At 40.9% G+C, this 27,945-nt stretch overlaps 1 protein-coding gene across 1 annotated transcript; it reads left to right on the top strand.

Moving 5' to 3' along the window:
* Window positions 1-11: 11 nt before the first annotated feature.
* Window positions 12-27,927, top strand: grk5 (G protein-coupled receptor kinase 5). The gene is made up of 16 exons (XM_061262317.1): window positions 12-720; window positions 16,504-16,599; window positions 17,086-17,198; window positions 18,914-18,991; window positions 19,178-19,278; window positions 19,676-19,768; window positions 19,971-20,034; window positions 20,468-20,608; window positions 20,967-21,157; window positions 22,230-22,267; window positions 23,514-23,603; window positions 23,833-24,041; window positions 24,522-24,659; window positions 25,814-25,951; window positions 26,174-26,308; window positions 27,184-27,927. Exons 1-16 carry the CDS (start codon window positions 669-671, stop codon window positions 27,256-27,258), a joined length of 1,752 nt encoding a protein of 583 aa, XP_061118301.1. The 5' UTR covers window positions 12-668; the 3' UTR covers window positions 27,259-27,927.
* The last annotated feature ends 18 nt before the right edge of the window (window positions 27,928-27,945 follow it).

The following is a 27,945-nucleotide window of genomic DNA, read 5'->3' as shown; positions in this document are numbered from 1 at the left end:
AACGAGCTCATGTAACCGCAGCCGCCTCGCAGTGTTCGTGTTTTGCGCCTCAAAGAAACGTAGAAAATTAGACTATAGTGGGCATTCTACTACAACCAAGCAACACGCTTCAGTTTAATCCTGAACTGGACTCGAGCCACACAGACGACGCAACAACCTCACCAAACACAACAGCCGGGTGGGGGAAACAACCCTGCTTTAAATTTGCGCACCGGGAGGTAGAGCACATTGCTAAACTGTGACAGCCTGAAGTGTAGCCTACTTGCTAACTGCACAGGTTTTGACTTCAGTGCATACATCTCTGGAAACTCATGGCTAACTGAAACACGTCGCAGCAGTGTTGACAATCAACATTGTGAACTGCGTTGATTATGCCATTGTGGAATTAAATGCTTGCTCTTATAATAATGGGAAAGGCTATTCCTGGACAATTATCGGAATCAGCGACATGAAACATGATGACGTTACAATGGAACTCTTGACAAACCTGTGCACGGAGGTGTTCTACGCGTTCAGAATGGCAACACTTTGATTAGATTTTTAAAGCAAGAAAACACTGAAAAATTCCACCGCTGTGGACTGCAAAAAAACGGACGATAGCCTACGACTTGATTACTCACTATACATATATTAACACTTTTGTGGTAAAACGTGCACAAAGAATATTGATGGAGCTGGAAAACATTGTCGCAAATACAGTACTACTGAAGGCGAGAGAAGGTAAGACCAACTGCATAAAATAAAAATAACTATCCTAAGACAGACCGATACAAAAGTAGACATTTATAATGTCAATATAACTCGCATAAAGTGCGCTGTGAATTATCAATGGTGATGCAATACCTGTAGAAGCATAGTGCACCAAGGTTCACATGAGAAAGTTAATTCTGTAGCCCTCTTGCTGTCAATTGGACGTCACGGATATTCTGCGCCCAGGCCTGTTCCTTATTGCTATTTTTCAGGCAGTTTTCGTGTGTGTGTGTGTGTGTGTGTGTGTGTGTGTGTGTGTGTGTGTGTGTGTGTGTGTAATGCAATAGTAGTAGTAGTAGTAGTAATTATAAGAAGACGGGTTCAAGTTGACAGGAAGGCAACAGTAACTCAAATAACCATGTGTTACAACAGTGGTATGCAGTAGAGCATCACTGAACAGACATCTAACCTTGAGGTGGATGGGCTGCAGCAATACGTCTGAAAAAAATAAGTCTTATAAACACCTAATGTAAACTGAGTGTAAAACAGGGTAATCCAATTTTATCTGAAAATGGCTGGTTTGGGTGCACATTTTGTTTTAGCCCAGCACTAGGACACTTGATTCAAATAGTTAACCAAGGTCTTCAATCAAGATCTTGATAAGTAGGAGGTGTCCTTGTGCTGGCCTTGAACAAAAACCGGCAACAGCAAATCCCTTTTCAGAAAAGATTGGGAACCCCTGATATATAGCTTAGCTATTTGCCCCCAATTTGCAGACCATGTATTCCTGCAGTTAATTATCCAGAAACTGTATACAAAAGTACTTCATTTTTTTAAACATTTTGGTTTCACCATGTAGAAATTACAGCAATTAATTCATATTCCCCCCCATTTCTGGGTGCAATAATGTTTTAGACACATGGCTTTGCAGGTGTTTCTGATTAGTTAGGTGTGTTCAATTGCATCATTTGTGCAGGTAAAGTATAAGGGAGCTTTCCATATCTACTCTTGATTCTCGGCTTATTGCCTTTGGAGTATTATTGATGTTTGACATTTGTCAACATGAGGACCACAATTGTGCCAACAAAAGTCAAAGAAGTCATTATAAGGCTGAGAAATAAGATGGAAAAAATTATTTCACTCAATAAAATGTGAAAAATTGAATTCCAGTTCATTGACTGATTTGAAATTTAATTGCTTATTAGGACTGTTTAGTTGTAGTCTAATCTACCGTGATCTGGCATTGGGCGTGATCTGGCATTGGGCGGCATGGCTCAGACAGTAAGAGCAGTCGTCTGGCAGGCGGAGGGTTGCCGGTTCAATCCCCCGCCCGGGCTGTGTCGAAGTGCCCCCGAGCAAGACGCCTAACCCCCAAATGCTCCTGACGAGCTGGTCGGCACCTTGCATGGCAGCCAATCGCCGTCGGTGTGTGAGTGTGTGTATGAATGGGTGAATGAGAAGCATCAATTGTACAGCGCTTTCGATAAAGGCGCTATATAAATGCCAACTATTTACCATTTATATACAGACAGTTCGTAAATTGATTCAAGGTAACTGCTGGAAACATCAAGTAGCATACATGTGGTGCCTTCTGACCAGAATTGTCTTGGACCCAAAGCGAAGTATTCTGTCAGTGTAATTGTGTGTGGAGGGCCCCAAGGTTGCTTACCTCACCTGCCATTTCTGGTTCTCTGAAAGATTCAGCACACCTTATATACAGTATATGAATAAATAAGCACCTGTCTGCCACTAAACTGGCTTACTGATAAACAAGCCATGCACCCCTGGTCATATTTTGGGTTCAGATATGAATTGAAGGGTGGCTGTCTTTCAAACTCTGCAAGTAGTATCAGTTGTATCACTGGTCCTGAAGATCCATGTCAATTGAATGTGGATTTGTGTCTGAACCAGAATGTAATAGGAAATTCTGAAAAGCTGGGAATTCTCATCCATTCACAAGCTCCAATGCCAGCTTGAAGTCTTGGGAAAAGTGGGAACAGGCAGTGAATCACTGAAGTATGTTGTACTGGTTTGTCATGTGTTGTTTTACACGTTGGTAGTATCCAAAGGAGAAAAGTTACCAGCTACAGTACACACACACACACACACACACACACTAAAACAGGTGATTTTAATTAAAAGCTTTTTTTTTGTTTTTTGGAGTGCTTGTGTTTGATGTTGGGTGGCATTAATGAATGGCATACTGCTGGCTGCATTTCAGGGAAATGTGTGTGCACACCTGGACACACTGCAGTATGTAAGGGAAGCTGACTGGAGGGAATGCAAACAAGACAACACATACAATGACAAAAAAAACAAAAAACTACAAAGGTCAGCGTCATTATTAACTGAAAGACAGATATTTCTCTTGGCACTTTATCAAAGAATCTTTGTTTTTCTGGCAGCAATCGGTTGTGTTCCTCACCTCCGGCGAAGCAGCTATCATGATTGTTTGTTTGCCCTAACTGGGCCTGTTTGCAGGAAGTGGCTCATGTTTTTTCATTAAGCTGCCGGGACTGCGAAACTCCTCTCTAAACAAAAAGAAGGGGGGGGGGGGTGTTGTTGCACGTTCATGTGGTTATAAGGGTGCGAGACACGGCTCTTTTCCTCTGTGACTACTGGCTCCGCACATGTCCTCCAGCTCCTCTCTGGGTCATTCCAGCCTTGTCTGAATCATCCGTACTCAGATGTAGTTCAGCAGAGATGTGGCGTTACATGTATGTCACTTCCTTGTTCAGCAGACTTCCTTATCCAGAGAGACTGGATTTTTTGCTGCTCCATTCATACCGCTGGATATCTTCACTGAAGCACTTGTCGTTTGTCAACCCAGCCCAACGGGCGATTTAAATTCCTGTTTTACGGTCCTGTTGTCAATGCCACACCCCTCAGGTAGCAACAAGGGAGAAATGGGTGCAGAGGGGTGAGGTGCAAATGATCGGAACACCCAATGACCTGAGCTAGGCTCCTGAGTGACATGGTCAGTAAAGCGGTCCAGTCTGGTCTTGCTTTGGTTGGGTCTGGGCTCTGTCGTTAGCCTGCTTTGACAAGGGGTCCCCATTAGTCCATACAACTGAGTTTGTCTCAGCAAGGGTTGAGTGGGACAAACCCAATTATTTCCTGCACACAGCAAACTATCGAGCACAAAATCAAGTATAATAGAGTACTTGTCAGTGATAGAGTGTGTTTTCACTCACATCAACACTGTTAGTGCTGAATTAACACTGAAAATGGACAAGCTTTGTCACTGTGTTATCTCATGCTATTATTACGATGCAAGTTAGATTTAGCTGTCCCGTCATGCAGGATTGCTCCGTTTTAATGGAAAGTGACGGTTCCTTTTGTTATTGAATTTCTTGTCAATCTAGGGCTGTTTCATCCTTAAACACGTGGGCACAGACGTGCTTCCGTAATGGGATACATATGTCTCTGTTGTCATTGTTTTCTGATGAGCAGCCACGCTGTAACAAACAGCAAGCTAAAGGCTTTGTTCTTTGCTAGCATAACATGCTATCTGATTATTTTGATGACATACGCCTTAACAGGGTGGTGTTGCGGTGGTAAACTGAGCCACCTCTCTGACCTTTGTGACTTTATGTGGCTTCACTTCAGAGAATTAACAAACATAGTGGTTACAAAGCTGCTGTTTTCCAACAAAATTGATGTTACTTTCTTCAATTGAAATGACATATCTCATGTCTGTAGAGTGCCTCACTAATCACACTGACTGCACAGGCCACTCTTGTCTTACATTTGTCTTAACCCTGTGCGGTTATTTCCAAAGAACTGTAATCATGATTACCTTATATTTACATAGGAACTTAGCAGATGCTCTTATCCAGAGTGAACTTGGAACTAAAACTTGCTGGGACCAATCAGATTGTAGACACAGAGCCCACACCATTCTCTGTATGAACATAAGAATATAGAATGAGGAGGACCGGCCATTCAGCCTATATCCGCTCCATATTCCTTTCCAACCGCTTATGGATGGACTGTACAAGCTAGGTTCCCATCGCTCAGGGATGGATTGTATGAGGAGGAGACAACTGGAAAGCATGAGGCAAAATGAAAACCAAAAAGTCTGTCACCTCATAATATTTTCCTTCTTTTGGGTGTGGTCTATTTGACTGAGGACATAGTACTTAGTCGCGTAATAGCGTTTCTGCTGCAACAGGGAGGATATTGGGGGTGATAAATAAATAAAATGTAATGTTGTGTATACCTGTGTCTCTCAACAACACGGGTGTACACAATCAGACAGGAGCTGGGTGTGTATAGGTGTGGTTGAAAACAGTAAATACCAACAATCTACTGCATTTTTTCAAGATAAACATTATGCCCTCAGAAAATGTTAATTAAATTTCATTGTAAATTAGATAGCAGGGGTAAATGGCATACATCAGTCATACATACTGTATATTGTATATATATTTTGGAATGGAGATAAAAAATAATATATATTGAGTATCTTTGCTTAAAGCTCATTTTTATATTGCTTTAATATCCCAATAATGGTTTGGGTACATTTCAGCCAAGCTAGCACTTTCACCGGTGGTAATAGAAGGTACAATGGTACTTGAAACCCCTACCTGTTTACAGATCCTCCCCTCCAAGATCACAAATCGCTCATCTTTAAAGCAGCCTTGGATCACCAGTGTTACAGTTATAGCTACTGGTACAATGCGACTTCATTGATTCATTGATTAATTCATCCATTCATTTGATTTTGGTACCTTTAGGTTTTCATTGGAGAGCTTACCCCAAAGCATGTCCTTTGGACTGTATTAATTAGTATAAAAAACATCAGAGAAATTATTTGCACACTTATTTCCAATTTCATCCCCTTGTGTTGGGCTGAATGAACTAAGCACCTGTGGTGTTACTGTGTGCTCGGTTACGACACTGTTTCTCTTATCATTTGCACGTAGTGTTGGCCATTCTGGCTTTAGGACAAGAATCTCTGCCGAACCATTATGTGTTCATCAGTGGATTTCCCCTGCCTCTGACAGGCTGAAGAAAAATGAGGAAGAAATAGCGTGACTATTTTTTATTGGGCATAGCATCCCAGCTGAAGGTGTTGATCTGTCTCGTTACTAATAGTTTTCTACAAGTTCTAAAAGTCTTGAAGGCATGTGTGTTTGGGGGAGGTGTGGGGGGGGAGTTGGAGGTGTGGGAACCCAGATCTGAGAACCCAGAACCCTGCTGATTAGATCCTGAAAAACTGACTGACACACTGATTGACTGACAAAAAACAAACACTTCAAATGATGAGCCAAAATTAGAGATAATCTTTGAGATGTGGGCATGAGAGGGGAACCAGTGGGTAGAAATCGAATGACAGGAATTTCAGTCCTGTTTGTATGCTCATGACCCTCACAGGATCCTCCTTGGCTTTCTTGGAGCATGACATTGGAAAGGTCACTAATTACAAGGTATTGTAGGCATGTGGCAAATGTTGTTTTCCAGAGCAAGCAATACAGCTTACATTCTTTCCATACAAGTGATTACTGAAGCAATTCAGGTGAAGTACCTTGCTCAAGGGTACAACAGCTGTGCCCTACCTGGATATCGAACTAACAACCTACGGGTTAGAAGCCCAGTTCCCAAATCATTATGTGACTTTACCCCCCCATGTGCTGTGTACTAATTCTGAGGATTAGGTCTCAATCCCTTAATCTATAAATTGGAGAATGCCTTGAAAGCCTCACTCTCTAAATGTCTAAGGGGGTTGGGGTGGCGGTGGGATGGAGGGGACAGGTGTTCATTTCAGTTTGATCACAAAACAGAATTTCTGTTTCAGAACTGAACAAAATGCATCTGTATTGAATTATTGTCTGTGCACTCAGACACGGTGGAAAAAATGGAATTGAGAAAATCTCCAGGTCAAGCCCAAGTTTAACTGTAGTCATTACAGAGAAGCTCTGTGACCCATGAAGACCATTTCAGATAGATTTTCCTTTGATGTCATTTTTAACGCCAGTGTGATCCTGAGCTTGTCATGAGTAATGAGTGGCAGAAGCAGTTCACACATAAATTATTTGCGCACTTATTTCCAATTTCATCCCCTTGTGTTGGGCTGAATGAAATAAGCACCTGTGGTGTTACTGTGTGCTCGGTTACGACACTGTTTCTCTTATCATTTGCACGTAGTGTTGGCCATTCTGGCTTTAGGACAAGAATCTCTGCCGAACCATTATGTGTTCATCAATGGATTTCCCCTGCCTCTGACAGGCTGAAGAAAAATGAGGAAGAGATAGCGTGACTATTTTTTATTGGGCATAGCACCCCAGCTGAAGGTGTTGATCTGTCTCGTTACTAATAGTTTTCTACAAGTTCTAAAAGTCTTGAAGGCATGTGTGTTTGGGGGGGGGGGGGGGGAGTTGGAGGTGTGGGAACCCAGATCTGAGAACCCAGAACCCTGCTGATTAGGTCCTGAAAACTGATTGACTGACAAAAAAACAAACACTTCAAATGATGAGCCAAAATTAGAGATAATCTTTGAGATGTGGGCATGAGAGGGGAACCAGTGGGTAGAAATCGAATGACAGGACTTTCAGTCCTGTTTGTATGCTCATGACCCTCACAGGATCCTCCTTGGCTTTCTTGGAGCATGACATTGGAAAGGTCACTAATTACACGGTATTGTAGGCATGTGGCAAATGTTGTTTTCCAGAGCAAGCAATACAGCTTACATTATTTCCATACAAGTGATTATTGAAGCAATTCAGGTGAAGTACCTTGCTCAAGGGTACAACAGCTGTGCCCTACCTGGATATCGAACTAACAACCTACAGGTTAGAAGCCCAGTTCCCAAATCATTATGTGATTTTACCCCCCCCATGTGCTGTGTACTAATTCTGAGGATTAGGTCTCAATCCCTTAATCTATAAATTGGAGAATGCTTTGAAAGCCTCACTCTCTAAATGTCTAAGGGGGTTGGGGTGGCAGTGGGATGGAGGGGACAGGTGTTCATTTCAGTTTGATCACAAAACAGAATTTCTGTTTCAGAACTGAACAAAATGCATCTGTATTGAATTATTGTCTGTGCACTTAGACACGGTGGAAAAAATGGAATTGAGAAAATCTCCAGGTCAAGCCCAAGTTTAACTGTAGTCATTACAGAGAAGCTCTGTGACCCATGAAGACCATTTCAGATTGATTTTCCTTTGACGTCATTTTTAACGCCAGTGCGATCCTGAGCTTGTCGTGAGTAATGAGTGGCAGAAGCACCTATTTTTAATCCAGGATTATGCTGTGGTTGGGGGGGAAAGGTTTTTTTTTTTGTAAAATTCCAATAGCAATGACGTGGCTAAACATCAGCAAATCTTAGTCTGATGTTAGGCTGTTAAAGAGGTAATGTTCAGAGAGAGATTGACCAAAAGATGCAGACACAGACATACAAGGCATATCAGGACTTTTATATTTATAAAAAAAGTGGTTTATAGGGTGACACGGTGTTGCCGTGGGTTTGAATTCTGGCCGGAGCTTTCCTGTGTCAAATATGCATGTTCTCCTTTTATCAACATAGTTTTCCTCCGTACAGTGCAGAGATATGCCTGTGTGTGGATTGGCGGCCTGTCCAGGGCATATTTCGTCCTCTCAACCAACGCATGTCGGGATAGGCTCCAGCTCCCCCCACGACCATGACCCAGAATAAACGGGTTAGATAATGGATGGGATGGATACTTTGTTTGCTGCATTGTTAATCTTTCCCTTTTTGTTGAACCTTTCACAAAAACAGGTGACTGCCTTGTGTTTTCCAGCTGTTTAATATCCTTTAATTGAGGACCTGAAAGCACAAAAGCAAAGGGCAAACCCCTGGTGGATTTTTTGTGCTTCCACAACTTGAATCATCTGACGCATAGTGCGCAGGTGTTGTCCAGATGTGTTGGAGTTACTGTAAACAGGATGTTGGGGTATGGCTCATAATACATCAGGTGGTAATACTAACTCATTATAATCATATGGAGGGATAAACATATCCAAAAACAGAAACGTATGTATTTCAACCTGATTGGTAGGATTTGGCTAAAATATTTTCAGCTGCAGTCTTGATCTAACCACACACCAAGATTAATACATTTTTTGGTTTTGGTTTTGGTTTTTGGAATTTTTTGCATTTTTGTGATAAGCCATGCCCACTGCAAATTCATTGGATCATCTTTCAGCCATTTCTTGACATAGCCACTAGATAAATAGTAAATGAATAAAAGTATGTGAGATGAGGTAGAATACTGAATTTCATCCAAATGTGTCCATTTGTATAGGATTTATACATTTTAGGTGTTTTCAAAAACGAAAAAGTCAATATGGCAGACTTTATGGCAATTTTGAGGAGAGGAACCTGTGCACCAAATTGTGCGCTACAGCACTACCAGGTGTTCAATCTGTGCCATGATTTAATGGATCCAAGAGTTCAGCCAACCAAACAAGCCTACCAAGTTTGTTGACTTAAAATGATTCTAGTGAAATAATTGTGGAAATTTGGATGCTAAGTTTAAGACCAAGGTGCCTTGCCAAAGAAGCTGATTCTACTGATCGTGTGGCTCTGAAAGGGGTGACGTCACACTGTGTAGAACACAGACACAAACTTACCCACACCAGTCTGTTGTGTTTACTTTGCATGGTCAGTGAATTCCACAAAGATACGCTCGTTTGTTTCATCACATGTAGCTAAGCAACCATGAACATTCCTGTACTGTGAGCAAGAGTCAGTGAGCAAGAGACTACTGTCAGCAGTTCCGGAAGAAGATGAGTAAAAAAAGAAAGGACTCTTTTTTGGTCGTAATTTGTGAGTGGAACCTCTCCTCCAGCTTAAGTCCTGGGCTATAGCTGCCAACGGCTTTTAAATGCATGCTGCGGCCTGGCATGTAAGTGAACCAGCAGTGCTGGTTATGCAGCTTTTTAGGCAATCTAAGACAGGTCTCGTGGAATGCAATTCTGCAATTAGCATTATGTCATCAATGGCCCGCATTGTGAACCGCTCACATGCCCATAAAAGGATCTGAGCCACACCCACTCGGTTCTTTCCAGGGCAGCTTCAGAAGACATTTTTGTTGCCATTTTGTTGTTTTCTTCCAGTTTTGAATAGCTAGTTAGTATGTACGTGTGTGTGTTCTCGCTCATCAAAGCAGAAGCCTGTGCTTATTTTCATTCCGCAGTGAGTTCACTGTCAGGTAGTGAGCTGCACAGGGGGCCTCACCTGTAGCTTGTGCAGGCAGGCTGAGTTGCAGGGAGGGAGCCAAATTAGCCATGTATTTTTAGGATGAGGATTAATCAGCACCCTGATGGATGCAATGGTAAATTATATAACTAATGTAAACAGTGGTACAAAACCCCAGGGGAATGATGTGTCTTATGCATGCTCTTCAAGCGTAATGCTTTTAGCTTGCGTGTACTAGATTGATTAGGGCAGTGCTATTAAACTACTTTATTAGAATTATATTAGAATATATGAATAAACTATTCATTCTTAAAGTATACCTATTATTATTCTGTCACTAGTATGAGGTGTGCTGATGAAGACCAGGGGTATGAGCCAGATAACTGCACTGAGTAAGAAGAGTAAAAAGCCAAAAAGAGTTCCACAAAGTAGGATTACCGAGTTAGCTAGATATCTGCACAAATTAAAACCCAGAACACAGTTTACTTCCTACTTTGTGGAACAGGGCACCTGATTATAGACACCCTGTAGACCTGAGTGTACTGCACTCTTGTCATTAGCATTAGCAAGTTAATGCTAAGGATTTGATGATGATTATTTCTCTTAATTTGTATTGTGGCCTGTTTTTAATGTTGTATTGTATTGTGATCTGTTTTTAATGTTGGTATATGTGAAACTTTACGTGATGCTATTTTGGCCGGGAATGATTTGACAAGGAGATTTTAAATCTCAATTGGAATACTCCTGGTACAATAAAAGTAAAATAAAAAAATGAAATAAATTGAAGGAGATTTTTAGCCTAATGGTAGTTCAGAATACAGGGAAATAATACCAAAGCAAATGGACCAGGAATGGTGAGCTGGAGCTGAGGGCCTCTTTAAACAAATCTCTTGTTTACATGACAGCCTGATTCATTAATTAAAATCTCATGTGGAAGCCAGTGAATTTGAGCGAGAAACAAGATCATATACGCATCGTTCGCATCGGCAAAGGCTATGATCAGCAAATTAGCTCCTCGGAGAGTAGGCCTACTGACAGAGGAGGAAATGGTGAGGGATCACTGGATGGTGTCCTTTGCTTGTTCGTTTTTCTTTTCTTGGGCGCAAAAGGAGAAGAGGACAAACTTTAGAAAAACAAAGGCACGGGTTATGTTCAGTGTCGTAGCTGTATTTACAGACTTAAGAGGTTTGTGACATGAACCGCGGGGAATGTGTGCCGTGCACACACACACGCACACACTCACGCACAAACTCACACGCTTGCTTTTGTGAAATGTGCTTTCATGTAACAGCCCAGATACACTTCAGTCACATCTGAGGCTCTCTGAGGTCTTAAAAAAACAAGTCGGTCAGCTTTCAGAGCCTATTCATGTCTCTCTGTTGGTGTAATCAGAGGGCACCTACTGTGCTATATTTAACCTGCCAGCACACAAACTACACACCTTTATTTCCATGGCCCATCAATGGTCTGGATAAACCTGTTGCATGTTTTCCCAACTTCCTTGTCTTAAATTATAACAAAGGTGCTGGATGGATCTTATAGAAAGCCTTCCTACTAATCAAAGAGTCTTATGTAGGAATCACGTGCACTGTTGTAATGGAGAGCCTCATAAGTAAAATAATTAAAAGGCAGGCCTCTATTCCCTTACAGTGGCCATTTTATGGATGTGGTTAAACATTTTTTTTTAATCCATGTTAAAAAAATGTAGTACTGTAATTGTGTTCCACCTGTGCCCTACAGTAATTTCTCAGATGTGTGAAAGTTCCCTTAAAATCAAGATTCACCTGACAAGCAATTTATCAATTTAGCTGACATGACATCAATACCATGTCACTAGAATTTAGGGAATATCTACTCGACATATTATGATGGCTTGATGGACTATTTTGCATATGATGACATACACAAAGAGTAGTTCCACAGATGTGTTTGTGTTTGAGAAACTATGAAACATAAAAAAACATCATCTATTCTGATGAGACTTGTGCAATTTATAATTGGGCCAATTGTAGACAATTGTACTTAATCATTTGCAAAAATGTGCTTCACATTTACTATTTGTAGAAAGCAATGAGAAATTATATTCTGCTGTGAACAAGCGATGTTGTGCTGTGGAGGTTTTCATGTATTGTTTCGAGAACGTTAATGGTCATTCGACAATTGGGCCAAAGTGATTGAGAAAAACTGAAGATAATATTTCCTGGTAATACAATTTGAGAAGGTAGTCCACGTTTCCAGCCTTGCATGTGCACCATGACTAGCTACTGACCAAGCTTCTCATGAATTCATGGCTCCATTAGGGTGTGGCCAGACCAACGTTTAATAACACAATGCATGTGTGATACCACCGCATTATGCCTTGTCCAAGATAGAGCAGTAAGGGTTCTATTGTCATAATCTTAGCGCATAGTCAATAGAGCAACACCCGAGTCCATTTAGGACACGGTCAGACTCACTTTGCTAGTTTCACAACTAATAGTGAAAAGTTCAAGTGCAAAGTAAGGTGCAAGGTGAAAAAGGGCTGGACTTGGCTTAAACTGATCACTGGTCTCTGTAACCTGTTTTCATTTGGGCTATTTTAATCACAGGCCCATCCTTCCCCTTTGGTCCAGAGTGCATCCAGCACAGCATCTAGCCTGGTCTTGTTCACTCTCAAGGTGTCTCTGCCTCCAACAATAGTCCTGTTAAACTGTCATAAACAACATTAGCTATGCAAAAACTTCCTGGTATCCGTGAGAAATCTGAGGGGCTGGTGTGTGGGTGTCTATTTACCCTTTTTAATTTAGCAATGCGAGTGCATTTCCCCTTTGAAGAGGATTGTGGTTGGTTTATGAAATGCTGTGATCAGCAGATACTCTTATGCAGACTTAACTTACATAGCTATACATCTTACATAGCCTACAGTTTTTTAAACATACAACTGATTTGTACAGCTATGTGTTTACTGACGCAAATATGCTTGAATACGGAGCTCAAAGCAACAGCAGTACTGCCCCACCGAGAAATTGAACTGGTAACTTCTGACTTACAAGCCCCCTTCCATAAACGTGATACTGGAGAATTGTTTAAACCACACAGGACCGAAAGATTCAGATCCACACAGTTATAGCTGCAATATACAGCACATCAGATGCAATTAAAAAAAGCTATTTCCAGTAGTCCCAACACAGAGTTTACATAATCACGTCATTATGTAAAGGTTGAAAAGGTTAATTCATTAGTATGTTAGACACAGGAAGCGGCAGTCAAGCAGATCATGAGCTTTAGGAATAAACTCCAAAGGCCTCACCTTCCACAAGGACACTATACAGTGGTGACGGTGGTTGTTATTTTGTTGTTTAATCTGGTTGATATTAGTTGGCTTCCGAGCAGTGAGCAGAAATAATCAGCGTTGTGTGTGGCTGCTTATTGCTCTGTGCAAGATCACTGCCGCCTGGGAAGTCTGGGTTCAAGCAGGGACTCTCTTTATGTTAGTCTGTGGGGAGGCTTTTCCCATCACTGTGACTGTATTGTTTGCTTAATGGTGGCAAATACTAAGGAGCTCATAAAAATTAAATTTACGTTTTCTGTTGTGTAATTGTAAGAATTTTTAGGATATTTTCTCATTGTTTAATTTGCTTCAATGTTGGCAGCACAGCGAATTCCAAATACAGAACAAGGAAAGTACCCGACATGGAAACTTTGAAAAAACTAGGCTGACTGGATCCTGTGTGCAAACGTATTTATAATTCAAAATGTTCTTTCCTTAATTTTCACCCTGCGTAGGCACTGTTACAATGTTATTCACACACATCTATGAAGCCTGCAGATGACAGATCAGGCATGAATGTGCCATATGTGTGTCACATCTGTGTGTGTTACACCAATCATGTAGCACACACACACACACACACAAACCATGTATGGCCATGTGTGTCACTTTCTGACTACAATGTATCATGCCTGCTATTATCATGCTCCTAATCTGGGGAATTCCCACAGCAGATTAGAAACAACAGAAATCTATTTTCAGCACCAACACGCAGCTTACTGCAACAGCTAATTTCATGCCCAAAATTCACCACAACTACCAAAACACCATGTCTCAAAATAAAATGATTCTACTAAACACCAGCACTAGTTTCCTTCCAACAAGAATACTTTGTCAATTGTAGCATAATGATCTAAAATACAGCAACAACCAGTGGCATTACAGTAGATAGTAACGAATGTTGTGCTCTCTAGTTTTTCTTTTGTTTTTGTAATTTGTTGAAGTATTATTTAGTTTTTTGACTTTTTTGACTCATAGTGTAGCAATGTTTTGTTTTGTTGTTGTTTTTTTTTAACAAACTTTCCATTACAAAGCTGAATGGCACACCCTGATTGTAAGGAATGTAGCACAGTGAAAATGCATAAATGAAAATGCGAAACCAATATCCCAATGCAGGAAAATCGATATTTTCAATGAAAAAATATACTGGAGCCACAAGTACAGTTTTCATCTACCCAGTATATTTTATTTGGTCATGTCAACATCACACCATGTGTCCTCTCATGCTATACACTGTGGAAAGAACCTCTATGCAGGCCTGATCCATCACTGGCAATATATCCTCTATGTTGGATGGCACCACAAATTCATACCCCTCTCTCTCCATTTATCTTCCTCTTTCACCCACCTTTGTATTCTTCCTGGGTCTTGAACAAAATCATTCCAAAATGAAATAGAAATTCCCTCAACACCTGGGTAGGTCTCCAATGAATCTGGTATGACTGTTCTATCCAATAACCAATTCACAGTCAGAAGCACAATGTGCATCAACTTCAGTCAGTACTTTATTTCTATAACTATTATAATTTTAATATTACTTTTTAAATGGTTTTTTACATTGAATGCATTTTAAAAAAATCTCTTGTCTATTTTGGCACTGCAATATGCATTTCTGCTCTTTATATGCATTTTTGTTTAATTTGCCCACAATTTGAGCTTCAAACATAATATTAAGGGTTCATTATAAACACAGTAAATATATTATCTATTCCTTAATGTGCATTAACTTATCCATCGTTAATCCCACACATGATAAAAAGGATAACTAGCTACTTACTAATGGAGTAATTTAAAAAGCTCATATGTGCTCATATGTTACCGCATATTACCACGCTACCTTATACATAACAATACAAAATGTTGAGAATATTTAGGGCCTGCCATTGTACTTTCATATAAATTAATAATTAAGGATTTGCTCACATGATTATTGCATCATACATACTTCATTTTAAAGTGTTATTTTGGTTGGAGGTGTTTTTGGCTGTAGAATAGAAGGGATTCCTCAGAACAGAAGACTGAAAACTATTGGGCAGGACCCATTTGTGGGATGGTTCAGCTGGGTTGTGAGATGCACATTGAGAAAAACAAAAAAATGTAGATAATAGAATTTTCTTTGTAGAAATATGCAATGGCGAAATGGACAACAACGATATTCCTCCAGATAAATTCTAAGTAGACAATGGAAATTCTATAAAGGTTTATAAAAGTTAGCACATTTTTGGTCAGAGTTACACAGAAATAGCTATACGTTATTTGCAAATGATGGATAGATTTGGCCTCCCATATCTCCTAACGTGTTCCTGCAGTAAATGTTATGTAATAGTATTATTTATGTACCACATTAAGCCGCAATGTTTTAATCTGGCTCTCCTGAGCTGTGGGTGAGGGCTCTGGTCCTTTGACCTTGGCCTTTTCTTGTGTTTTGCTTGATCCTCTTTGGATGTGTTCGACCTGCTGAACAAGAGCCTTTTTTTGTAAATTCACAGACTGGAAACTGTATCTCCTTTCCCGTGTTTTGATGTACAGAAGGTGGAAATTACTCAAACAATTTACTAAAATGACTAAAACAATGTGCCGATGATTATCCAAATCAAATGCCTGTGATTGGCTGTAAGAACATACAATGGGCTCCATTATTTGATACCCTTGTTAAATATGCACAAAGCATACTGCAAACAAAAAAATAGTACAGTTATTGACACAAGCATTCTTTTCAAAATTATTTTTGCCCCGGGAGAACATTTACAAAAGTCAGTCAAATGCATAAATCTGGAGGAAAATTAAGAGGCTAGATCCATGAAGGATTTTATTGAAATAACATTCACAGTCGGGGGAATAGCTTTACCAGCAAGATCCTGGAAATAATATAGCCTGCTAGTAGAGTATACAAGTGTGTAGCTCATGGTTGTTTTAACTTGGCAGACCATTATGGACTTTGTTCATATCAACATAAATGTAGTGAGAAGATGCCTGTGACCCATTGACATCACCATTTTTTTTTTTTTGGATGCTCTTCCAGGCTTTTATTGCAGCCTCTTTCAGTTGTTGTTTGGTGGGGGGGTTTCCTTCAATCTCCTCTTCGGGAGGTGAAATACATGCTCATTTGGGTTAAGGTCTCGTAATTGTATTCTTCATTGTATAGCAAAGACAAAGGAATTGACCTTGCTGTTCGACTATATACACAGAAAAAAAACTGCAGTGTTTTTTAATGATTGAATCAAGCATTACAATTTCTCTTGATGCTAATGCATATTATCATGGGTTTGCCAACTAAAATGTTCTCAATGAAAAAAAAAAACATTACAACATTGTCCTCCCTCTCTCCACTTTCCCAAAGGTGAAGGAGGGAAACGAAAAGGGAGAAGTAAGAAATGGAGAGAAATGTTACGATTCCCGCACATCTCACAGTGCATTGAGCTGAAGAACAGTATCGGTAAGTGTGTGTGTGTGTGTGTGTGTGTGTGTGTTTGCGCGTGCACATGTGTGCGTTTGTGTGTGAGCTCAGGGGAGCTTAGTTGTGCTTTATTGACAGGCTAACCCAGTTGTGTTGTCGAGACAGTATGATATACATTCATTAACACTCACCAAACAATTACACCATACATAACACAAACCAATGCACACATATACTAATATGATGTGCCAGTATTTATGACTGAAAAAAATCAGTTCCCATTCAGACTGAACTGAAGCTGGCTGCATCAGATGCTCATACCATGTGAGAGAGGATTAATGTGTGTTTACTTTAGAGCTCATTTCAGCACTACAGTTTCGCCCATATTGTTCACCAGCATGTAAATGTCTTACGTATAGGTTATGTGTAACAGAAGCGTTTCTGCTTGTGCCAATTTACTGATGTGTTTTCGGGGGTTGTGTGTGTGCATGTGTGTGTGCGTGTGTGTGCGTGTGTGTGTTACAGAACGGGATTACTTCAGCCTTTGTGAGGAGCAGCCAATTGGGAGAGAGCTTTTCCGCCTCTTCTGTAAGACCAGACCAGAGCTTTCATGCTGCATTCGTCTACTGGATGCCATGGTACTGCACACACATACACATACACACACACACACACACACACATTTATACTCATACTCATGTCTCTCTCTCTCTCTGTCTGTCTCTCTCTCTCTCACACACACACACACACACACACATACGAAATACAGCTGCTCATAATGAGGTAATGTTTTTAAAGTTAATATTATTATTAAAAGGCATTTATCAGACGCTCTCATCCAGAGCGACGTACAGCGAAGTGCAGTTCAAGCACAGGAACAAGTGTGAAGATGACCCTAGAGGACAGTACGGTTCCGAGTCCTAGCGTGACCATACAGATACGGTTTGAAGTTCACAGAACATAAACACCATCCTCACCAATGAGCCTTGGGAGATAGTTAAGTAAAGTAAAATGCACTCCTTTCTGGTCAGACAGGAAAAAAGGGAACGAATGACAGTGGTTTGGGTTTGGGTTGCGGGGTAGATTGAGGTTATCATGGCGGATGATAATTAGCTCCAGGGAGCATTTTTGTTTGCTTGGATTGTCTTGCCTCATTGCTGAAAAGCGACTCCTCTTGTCGATCGGGCACCTGCGGTCTACCGCCATGTCTGCTCCAGCCAATGAAGAAGCACAGTGCTCCTTTTGGACTGCCCGGCTCAGCGAAACAAAACGGCAGCTGACTGGGCTTTCATCCTGTGCCTGTACTAGTCCACACTCAGCTAAACTGACAATACTCTGCGTATATTTAACAAAGATCACTCTTAGAATGAATGCTGTTGGTCTCTATTTTATTTACGTATACGGAAGCAAACCATGTCTGTTGCAAGATGATGGTAATACTCCCAGAACAGGAAGTCTCCCAGACAGATATAGGAGTAAAAAGGGGGAGGAGTCGACAAGGGAAGTGGTATTCTCATCCAGCGACACCTGTAGGACAAGAGGCACACAGCATGACATGAAAAGTTCTTCTACACCACTCTCAGCTGAACTGACAATACTCTGTGCTAGTTCACACTCGGCTCAACTGACAATACTCTGTGCTAGTCCACACTCGGCTCAACTCTCTGTGCTCATACTCTGTGTGGCAATAGAACAGGTTCTACAAATAGAACTGGCCATTCCAAATCAGGAGAAAATGTGAAATATTTTGAAATAAATAAATAAAACTGGTGTCGGGTTACGTACTTCCTTTCAGGGGACAATTGCATTACGTTACATTACATCATTGGCATTTGCCAGACGCTCTTATCCAGAGCGATGTACAGTTGATTAGAGTAAGCAGGAGACAATCCTCCCCTGGAGCAATGCAGGGTTAAGGGCCTTGCTCAATGGCTGTGCGGATCTTATTGTGATTCTCTATACACCGGGATTAGAGCCACCGACCCTGGGTGTCCCGGTCATTTACCTTAACCACTACGCTACAGGCCGCCCCATGCCCTGCCTGGAAACAATACACAACAATGCCCCGCCTGGAAACTGAACACGCAGGCTTCAAGCCACGATGCCTTCCCAAATACAGGCCAATTGCCAATGTATGGATGAATGGTTCTATTTATTGATCAACCAATCAATCATTTGATTGTCTAATGAATAAATCAATCATTTGCAAACTGTCACTGGAGGTCAGGCCATATTAAGTACAGAACAGCTTATTGTATAATACGGTATAGTAGAGTATGAATTCACAGGTTTATATGTGTAAGTTTTGTTACAAAGCGACTTCATTGTGTCCCTCTGTCGCACTCCTTTTCAGGAAAACTACGAAGTGATGCCAAATGAGAAGAGGAAGAACTGCGGCGAGAAAATCATCCAGCAGTTTCTCAACAAACAGGTATGTCTGTTTCTCACCATGCAGGTACATAAAATGAGGAAACGTTTTTTAAACTGATCAAATTAAATACTGTGGTGAATCAATAGGCTCTTAAATAGGTTGCTGAAAATATTTTTGTTCTGAGCTTGTGTGTTTCCACTATGTGTGTATATGTGTGTGTGTGTCTGTGCATGAATGTGTGGGTAGTCCTTAGAGTGTGTTCCTGAGGTGGCTGATAGCTACGGTCAGAAGTGTGGACAGACCCTGCAGATCAGCCCCTGTAGGGACCTCTTCAGTGACTGCCAAAAGTAAGTGTCTCTTCCCGTCCTTTACCGCTCGCTCCCACTGTTTTGCCGTCGTTTAGCTTAGTCAGAAATGACATAGACTGCATGGACTGTCCTATAGAAATCACTGTTGGTCTTATATGTTATTTTCTGATTGGTTTTATATGTCCTTGTAGGTATTCTGGCTGTTGTAATTACTTGGTTTTTATAGTATTCGATAGATGGTTGCATGTCTTATTTTATATTGGTACACGACATGTTTCCCTGTACTGCTGTGCTAAATTGACTCTATATTGTAGCCTGTGTCAAAAGTTGATGTGGGGTCATCAGCTGGTGAGTGGAGGTTTTAGGGGGCCTCATGATGAAGAGCTTTGGGAAGTACAGGCCCCTCATTTTCTGATGTAATCCCTCCTTTTAACAGGGCCCTTCATGAGCACTTAAGTGGGGAGCCCTTCTCAGCCTATCAGGCGAGCATGTACTTTGATCGGTTTCTACAGTGGAAAATGCTGGAGAGGTTCGATTTCTTTTTGTTTTGAAGTAACAAAAAACGAGTAAAACAAAATAGAAATACGTGTGTATGACTAAATATACATTTGATATGAAAGTTTAGTAGCAGTAGAATCATAGAAAAGGTTATGGAATAGTCATAAAATTACAGCAAGGTTCTCTTACTGTTTGGAATGGTTGATCATTGTCTTTTTTCTTCATTTTTACAGACAGCCGGTCACAAAACACACTTTTCGGCAATACCGTATACTGGGAAAGGGCGGGTTTGGGGAGGTAGTGTAGACCCCTCCTGTTTTTCATCACAAACTGCCAGACTCACTTTGAAATGTAATATTTGTCAAAATGTGTCTCCAGGTCTTAGTCAAATACATTTTTGAAATATTGATTAAAATATGAAATCACTCCTTGGAGATCCACAAGAGCTTTCAAAGATGATCCTATCCAAAATGTACAATTGTATGAAATTAAATTTAAATTGTGTGGCACAATCTTTTTTTTTTTTACTGGTGTAAAAGTGTAAAAGTATTTTATATAACCACATTACTCAGGTTTCTCTCTCTCATACAAACACACACACACACTCTCTGTAAAATAACCTGGGAACACTCTTCCTTCTCTATGTGTCAGTTAGCTTGTTTGGTAACCAAAGCAAAGTGTTACTTTCACATGTCTACTCCTCCTCCCACACACACTGCTGTTGATCCAGGTGTGGGCGTGCCAGGTGAGGGCCACGGGGAAGATGTACGCCTGCAAGCAGATGGAGAAGAAGAGGATTAAGAAGAGGAAAGGGGAGTCCATGGCCCTCAATGAGAAGCAGATCCTGGAGAGGGTCAACAGCAGGTTTGTGGTGAGTTTCAGCCTGCAGCCATGGATCACACCTGAGTCGCTGCATTTCACTTGCTATGTTGTTTATTTCTAATGGAGACTATTTAACATCATATTTCGAATGTACTCTATTGATTGAGCAATTATCATACTAACATCTTTAATTCTCTGGCAGGTTTCAAAATTCTAATTCATGTAATTTTTTGAGCCAGGAAATGTCTACAATTTACAACTTAGATGTTTCAGTTTCACAGTACCCGGAATTAACTGTAAAGCAACTTTGAAGCTTTGCTATTGAAATTGGGTGGTGAGTTGTATGGAGGGATTGTGGTGAAAGGCCTGCATTGGCTTTAATGCGGCATGCCCCGATCACATCGCAGGTCAGCTTGGCCTACGCCTACGAAACCAAAGACCTCCTGTGTCTCGTGGTGACCATCATGAACGGAGGGGATCTGAAGTTTCACATCTACAACATGGGCACGCCCGGGTTCGATAGGGACAGGGTGCAGTTCTACGCCGCGGAGGTCTGCTGTGGCCTCGAGCACCTGCACATGCAGTCCATTGTCTACAGGTGAGCGACGCCCCGCCCTTCAGCCCTCCAAGCACCCCGGAGGGCCTTGTCAATCATTCATCATTACATCAGAATGATAAAAGTATCTTGTATCTGGGGAGATTTGCTTCTTCAAAAAACCTTCTATACATTTATAGAGATTAAGTACAGGGTTGGGCATGAAGGGGCAGGGTTCAGATATATATATAACTGTATATATATATGTATCTATATATATATATATATATATATATACATATATATACAGTACTGTCTTAGGCACCCTAGAGTTTATTATATATATGTTTTTTTTGTTGTTCGTATAAAAGAACACATTTGAGATTTCCAAACATTCATTTTCCAAAAGATTTAATTTTACAGAGACATTTTTGTATTTAATTTAAAAAAGTAACATATTACTGTAAGCAATTGACTACTTTTTACATAAAAACTTGATCAAGGCTGTCTGAGATCAGAAGCAAGGAGCCAAACAAAGTCTGCAGAAGAACTGTGGCAAGGTCTCCAACCTGCTTGGAACAACCTCCCTGCTGATTGTCTTATAGAACTGCAGGACAGCGTTGGCTATCTCAGAGAAGTAATGCAGTTTTAATGCCCGAAGGGTGGTCACAAAAAATGTTGATTGGATTCAGTTTTTAACTATTCTGCCAAGTTACTCAAATGTAATGTAAAAAGTATAGTACAGTATATAGTATAGTATGTATATTCATTGAATTATTTTTTAAAGAATCTTATCTGTACATAATTCTATACAGGTGTCTAAGACTTTTGCACAGTACTGTATATATATAACTAACTAACTATAAATAATTGGGCCGGAGTAACTGAGGTCAACAAATAACTTCCACGCACATCAGCCATCCATGGAGTTTCCCTCCTCTGAGCTCTTGGGTTGAGGGGGAGGGAGAGGGGGAGGGAGAGCAGGCACGGTGAGTTTCCTCATCTCTGAGATCCACTCACATTTTCATCCTCCCACCCGCTGAGAAATGTGAGACATTCTAATCCAATACCGCCAACACTGTGCCGGGTAATCCAGTCTCCTCTGACCACCATTCTCCTGCACTCTGTTTTTCAGGGATTTAAAACCAGAAAATATTCTTTTAGACGACAACGGTGAGTGTATGTCTCCTCCCCACAGTTCAGTTCACGTTCAGGAAGATAATTAAGGGAACGCACAACCTGTTTTTCATGATCAGATTTAAGGAAATGTGGTGGATGTATGGTATTTATAAGGAAGTTCAAGATGTCACTGGATTGGTTTCTTGTCTGACAGCTTTGCTTGTGAAAAAACAAGGCAGTTGGTGTCTTGCATGGCAGCCAATTGCCGTTGGTGTGTGAGTGTGCGTGTGAATGGGTGAATGAGAAGCATAAATCAATGTACAGCGCTTTGGATAAAGGCATAATATAATTGCAGACCATTTACCATTTACATATTATTCTTGAGTTGCCTCTGAACTCCACAATGTTAGATTTGAAATCAAAATCAATTCACATGTGGTTAAAGTGCAGTTTTTCAGCTTTTTTGAAATTATTATATTATTATTATAATCATATTCTTATACATTTCGGTGTCACCATGGAGAAATTACAGCAGCTTTTGTACATAGTCCTCCCATTTCTGGACACCATAACAATCGGGACAAATGGCTTCACAGGTGTTTGTAAGTAGTCAGATGTGTTCAATCAGTTCCTTAGTGTGTAAGGGAGCTTTTTTGAGCAGGTTGAGCTGAAGTTGATATACAGGTGACACAGGCTGCTTTCCTTACACAGTGAGGGAACGGTGTGAGGCACCGTCACTGGTACATTCTTTGGGGAGAACCTTGCATACACACAAACAGAAGTAGAGGGTAAAGGGGTAAAGGTCCTGCCGTGTGTTTCTCCCACCCATGTACTCAGCCAGGTTATTCACTAATTAGGTCTCCTGGCTGAAGAATTGTGATTAGAATTTTTTTTTTTTCTGAAATTGAATTTTTGACTTCACATTCGAGGGGTAAATTTACTTACTGGGGAAAAACAGACAGCTGTGCTGTGCACAGTGTTGTACCATTACTTTATGAAAATGGTTGGGCTGGGTTTTTTAATATATAAGTACTTGCTTACCATAAGTTACAAAGATGTTAACCTTTCAAAACTTGTTTAATGCCAGGAACTAATTAAAATATGCGTACAACGAAATATATGAAAATCAGTCAAGAACCATTCTTTCTATTGCACTGGCTTTCTCACCAGTATAAACAAAAGTATGTTTAAATGGTTTAATAGACTGTAGACTAGTCTATTTAGAAGGTTGTAATGAAGTTAAAAAGACGATTGATAGGAGGGGTCCTGTGTTATTGCTTTAATGCTGAAACCTCTGCAGGACACATCCGGATATCTGACCTGGGCCTGGCTGTGAAGCAGCGTAAGGGAGAGAAGGTTCGAGGCAGAGTGGGGACTGTAGGATACATGGGTGAGCAGCAACCCCTGATGGGATTTTACTAGGTTGTATCATTTTGACATTTTCCTTAGTGTGTGACCTACTGTATTTAGAACATAAATGGATTATTTATTTATCACATTTTTTTGGGGGGGGGGGTCTTAATGGTCTTAAGTAAGAAAGGTATAAAAAATGTATTAAAAAAAAGGTCCAACATCCTGAAAGCATGTGGCAACATCATCACCCCCTTCCCCCCGCACAGCGCCGGAGGTCATCAGTAATGAGAGGTACGGCGTGAGCGCGGACTGGTGGGGGCTGGGCTGTCTCATCTACGAGATGACGGCGGGCCGCTCGCCCTTCCGCGCCCACCAGGAGCACGTGAGGAGGGAGGAGGTGGAGAGGAGGGTGCAGCAGCTCCGGGAGGAGTACAACAACAAGTTCACCGAGGACACCCAATCCATCTGCAGGATGGTGAGCTCCCAGACGTATTTCCATATTACTATTACATGCAGTGCATGCTATTTTATGTGTGTGTGTTTCCTGTTTCTTACAGCTTCCCATTTATAGCCCAGACTACCCCGGTGGCAGATAAAAAATAGATATTATATAATCCACAATGCATTGTCGACCCTCATTCAATACAAAAATGAAATAAAGAGAATTGACAATCAATGCAGAAATGCATGCCACCCTTCTTTGTTAGTTTAATAGCCCTGATATTTTTCGAAGTGAAGCCAGGTCTCTCGGTCTGCTCTGATAGGAAGTTTCTCTCTCTACTCCTTCTTGGTGGTAAGTCCAAGTCTCTCTCTCCTTGCAAGGTGTTCCTCTACTCTCTCTCCTTGCAGTAAATCTGTCCCTCTCTATTCTCTCTCTTGGCAACAAGTCTAAATCTCTCTCTCTGTCTCTTTCTCCATGCCTTAAAGTCTTTCTTTCCCCACCCTCTCTTCCCAGCTGTTAGCCAAAGATCCAGAGCAGAGGTTGGGGTCCAGGTCAGATGGGGTGATGGGGGTGAAGGCTCATCCTTTCTTCAGAAGCATCGACTTCAAGAGGCTGGAAGCAGGGATACTGAAGCCGTCCTTTGTACCAGACGTAAGAAAAATGGGTGAAATGTTAAGAATTCCAAAGAATGGAAGTTTAGGCAGTGAAGTGATATCATGCCTTACATCAGCAGTCCCCATCCCTGGTTCCACAGAGCCGCAGGGTGTGTTGAATTTTGCTGTTATTCAGCACTCAGTTCACCAATTAAAGCAGTTGATTATGCAATTAACTCACCTCAGCTGCTTTCTTGGGTTGGAACTGGGGATCATAACTGGGGAGGGCTAGACTGAGAACCCACATACCCTGTGGCTCTGTGGGTACCCTGTCTCATATCACACATAACTGTAGGATTTTAATCAACATGCTGTCCTTCGTAAAGCATCAATTGCTTCTGTGGAGTAAAGCAAAAGCATTTATACGGATTCTGTTATTTGTTAATTAACACTTTACGCATGCTTGCTGAAGGCAAAATAACTATGAAAGTGAAGGCAAAATGTTTTCACTGGTTTTAACTCGTCACTGTAAGCTACTGGTTCACAAATAAGTAACACTGTAAACTATTGGAAAAGTCCAGAGAGTTTAAATTGATATTTTACATGGCTGCCAAATAGACCAGTGGAGCAAGGGGCTGTGACAAGTACTCAATGAGTACACACAAATACAAAAAACATTTAGAGTTAGGGATAATACTTCTTAATGTTTTCTTTTCTGAAAAGCAACCTGGAATGCATTTTATAGGCAAGTTGTATTTTTGAATGAAGTAGCATCATGTGATTTGGTGATCTGCTCAATGGCGATTTCAGGATGAATCATTTGCCTAATCCCAAAGTATTGACATCTCCAAGTCCTTAAAAAATGTTTCTAGCAATGGAATATTAATTGACAATGAATACCGGTACTGTATACAAATGAGTGTTTTTTGAATTTAAGGAAATAGAAAGGAAAGGAAAGGAAAGATGCGTTCTTTGTGAATTTCTGTTTGTATGCACAGAACACTCGTCTCCATTAGGCCAGTTGCACAAAATTGAGAAGCAACATTTTAAATTTGTTGGGAGGTTGGGAGGGTTTCTGGGGGACTGCCATTTAAATAATGATATCCATTGTAAAATTGTATATTTCTGTAAATGTATCACACTGGAATAAGGGGGTAGGTGGTGGGATTATTAAAAAGTAATGACTGTAAATGGGCCCTCTTCCTCTCCCAGCCCAGAGCGGTGTACTGCAAAGATGTGCTGGACATTGACCAGTTCTCCACCGTCAAGGGCGTGAACCTGGACCAGATAGACAGCAATTTCTACGCTCAGTTCTCCACTGGCTGCATCACCATTCCCTGGCAGAATGAGGTACGGAATGTTCCAGACACTCAATAGACATGATCACGTCACTTGTGATGGCCATGTTTTGTACATAAATAATCCCTCTTTTTTTACAGTTTCAAATGAAGTGATTTTAAGAGTTTCTTCCCTCCTGCCTCTCTCTCATGCACGTGCACACACACACACACACACACACACACACACACGGCCCGTTTCAGCAGTGACAGGGTGTTTTGTCTACTCTGACAGATGATTGAGACGGAGTGTTTTAAGGAAGTGAACGTGTTCGGGCCCGACGGCACCCGGCCCCCGGACCTGGATTGGAAGAACGTTCCGGAGGTGGCCCCACGCCGCAGCCTGCTCGACCGCCTCTTCAAGAGACAGGTGAGCGAGCTCTTATCCAGAGCGACGTACAGCCAAGTGCAGATCGAACACAGGAAAAAGTGTGAAGAGGACCCGAGAGGACAGTACGGTTCCATGTCCTAGTGTGACCACACAGATATAATCAGAACCCTTGAACAATACATCGACTTACAAACTAAAATACCACGGTTGGCAGCTAGGATACCCCGAGTACAACAATACAATAGCTAATACAAAACACAACAATATCTATATATAACTATATAAGTGCCATTATAGTCTATGACATATACAAGGCATATATATAGTACTGTGCAAGTCTGTACAGATTCTTTCAAAAATAATTCAATGAAAGGTCCTTAATAAACGTACTATACATTTTACATTACATTTGAGTAATTTGGCAGAATAGTTAAAAACTGAATCAAATCAATATTTTTTGTAACCACCCTTCGGCGCTAAAACTGCATCACTTCTCTGAGATAGCCAACGCTGTCCTGCAGTTCTATAAGCAGGGAGGTTGTTCCAAGCAGGTTGGAGAACTTACCACAGTTCTTTGGTTGGCTCCTTGCTTCTGATCTCAGACAGCCTGGATCAAGTTTGTATGTAAAAAGTGGTCAATTGCTTACAGTAATATGTTACTTTTAAAAATTAAATACAAAAATGTCCCTGTAAAATAAAATCTTTTGGAAAATGAACATTTGGAAATCTCAAATGTGTTCTTTTATACGAACACACACAAAAAAGAAACATATATATATAAAGTCTAGGGTGCCTAAGACTTCTGCACAGTACTGTACGTATATATACTTAATGAACCATCTTATTATACTATTTCCTTGCACCTTGCATTGCAGACCTGAAATCAGTATTTATTTTGCTCTTTGATTTTCCAGCAACCGGAGGTGACCACCATGCCTTACAGCCGAATGTCTTCCAGCACAAATTCTGTGGACTCCCTGATAAATTAAGCCACCTGGTATGGGAGGATTGTTCCTCCCAAGGGCCCCAGACAGCAGGGAATCTCTACAGGAGCACTGACCAGAACACTGACCATGTCTATGGATTTACAAGAATGTATAACCAGGACTGCTGGAACAAAGAGACTTGGCAAGTCAAAGAAACTTATTTTCAGTGAAGGACCACTGCAGGGAAACTAGTCCATGTCTTTGTTGTTGTTATTGTTAATGTATATACACTCACAAGCGCACACACACTGGCTTTGCATTGTGTAAAATCAGGCCAAAGATTGCTCTTCAAACTGTTTTTTGCTATAATGTTTTTTTTTGTTTTTTTTAAATGGAGGAACTGACATAGGGGCAGGGTGTTACCTGGAAAATATAGCTAATATTTAGAAGAAAAAAAAATACCAGACACAATTAAGCTGAGAATACAACGTGAAGCAGCACAACCAACAAAGCAGGAAGTTAGAAACGGGTAAAAAAAACCCATGACACTCTGCTGACACTCCGATTGAGAGGTCCGGTCAGATCAGACACTCAGATCCAGCCAAACATACTGCCAGTCACACTGCAAGTCTTCTTGTAGTCAACTTTTTATTAAAAGTGCCATTTCTTTTTCTTTTCTTTTGGCCAGCTATATATGTACTGTAGAGAAAATAATAATGTCTGATTCTCATGGATTTGTCAACTCTCTTC

Source organism: Conger conger, chromosome 12, assembly GCF_963514075.1.
Source record: "Conger conger chromosome 12, fConCon1.1, whole genome shotgun sequence".
Classification (NCBI taxonomy): Eukaryota; Metazoa; Chordata; class Actinopteri; order Anguilliformes; family Congridae; genus Conger; species Conger conger.
Note: the sequence above shows the minus strand (reverse complement) of the source record. Positions and strands in the feature narration are given on the sequence as shown.

Bases quoted from the DNA above. Each gene is read 5' to 3' on its own strand.
- grk5 (XM_061262317.1), top strand. From the start codon at position 669: ATGGAGCTGGAAAACATTGTCGCAAATACAGTACTACTGAAGGCGAGA. The intron at 16,600-17,085 runs GTAAGTGTGTGT...TGTGTGTTACAG, and splicing joins TGAGCTGAAGAACAGTATCG to AACGGGATTACTTCAGCCTT. The intron at 22,268-23,513 runs GTGAGTGTATGT...AAACCTCTGCAG, and splicing joins TATTCTTTTAGACGACAACG to GACACATCCGGATATCTGAC.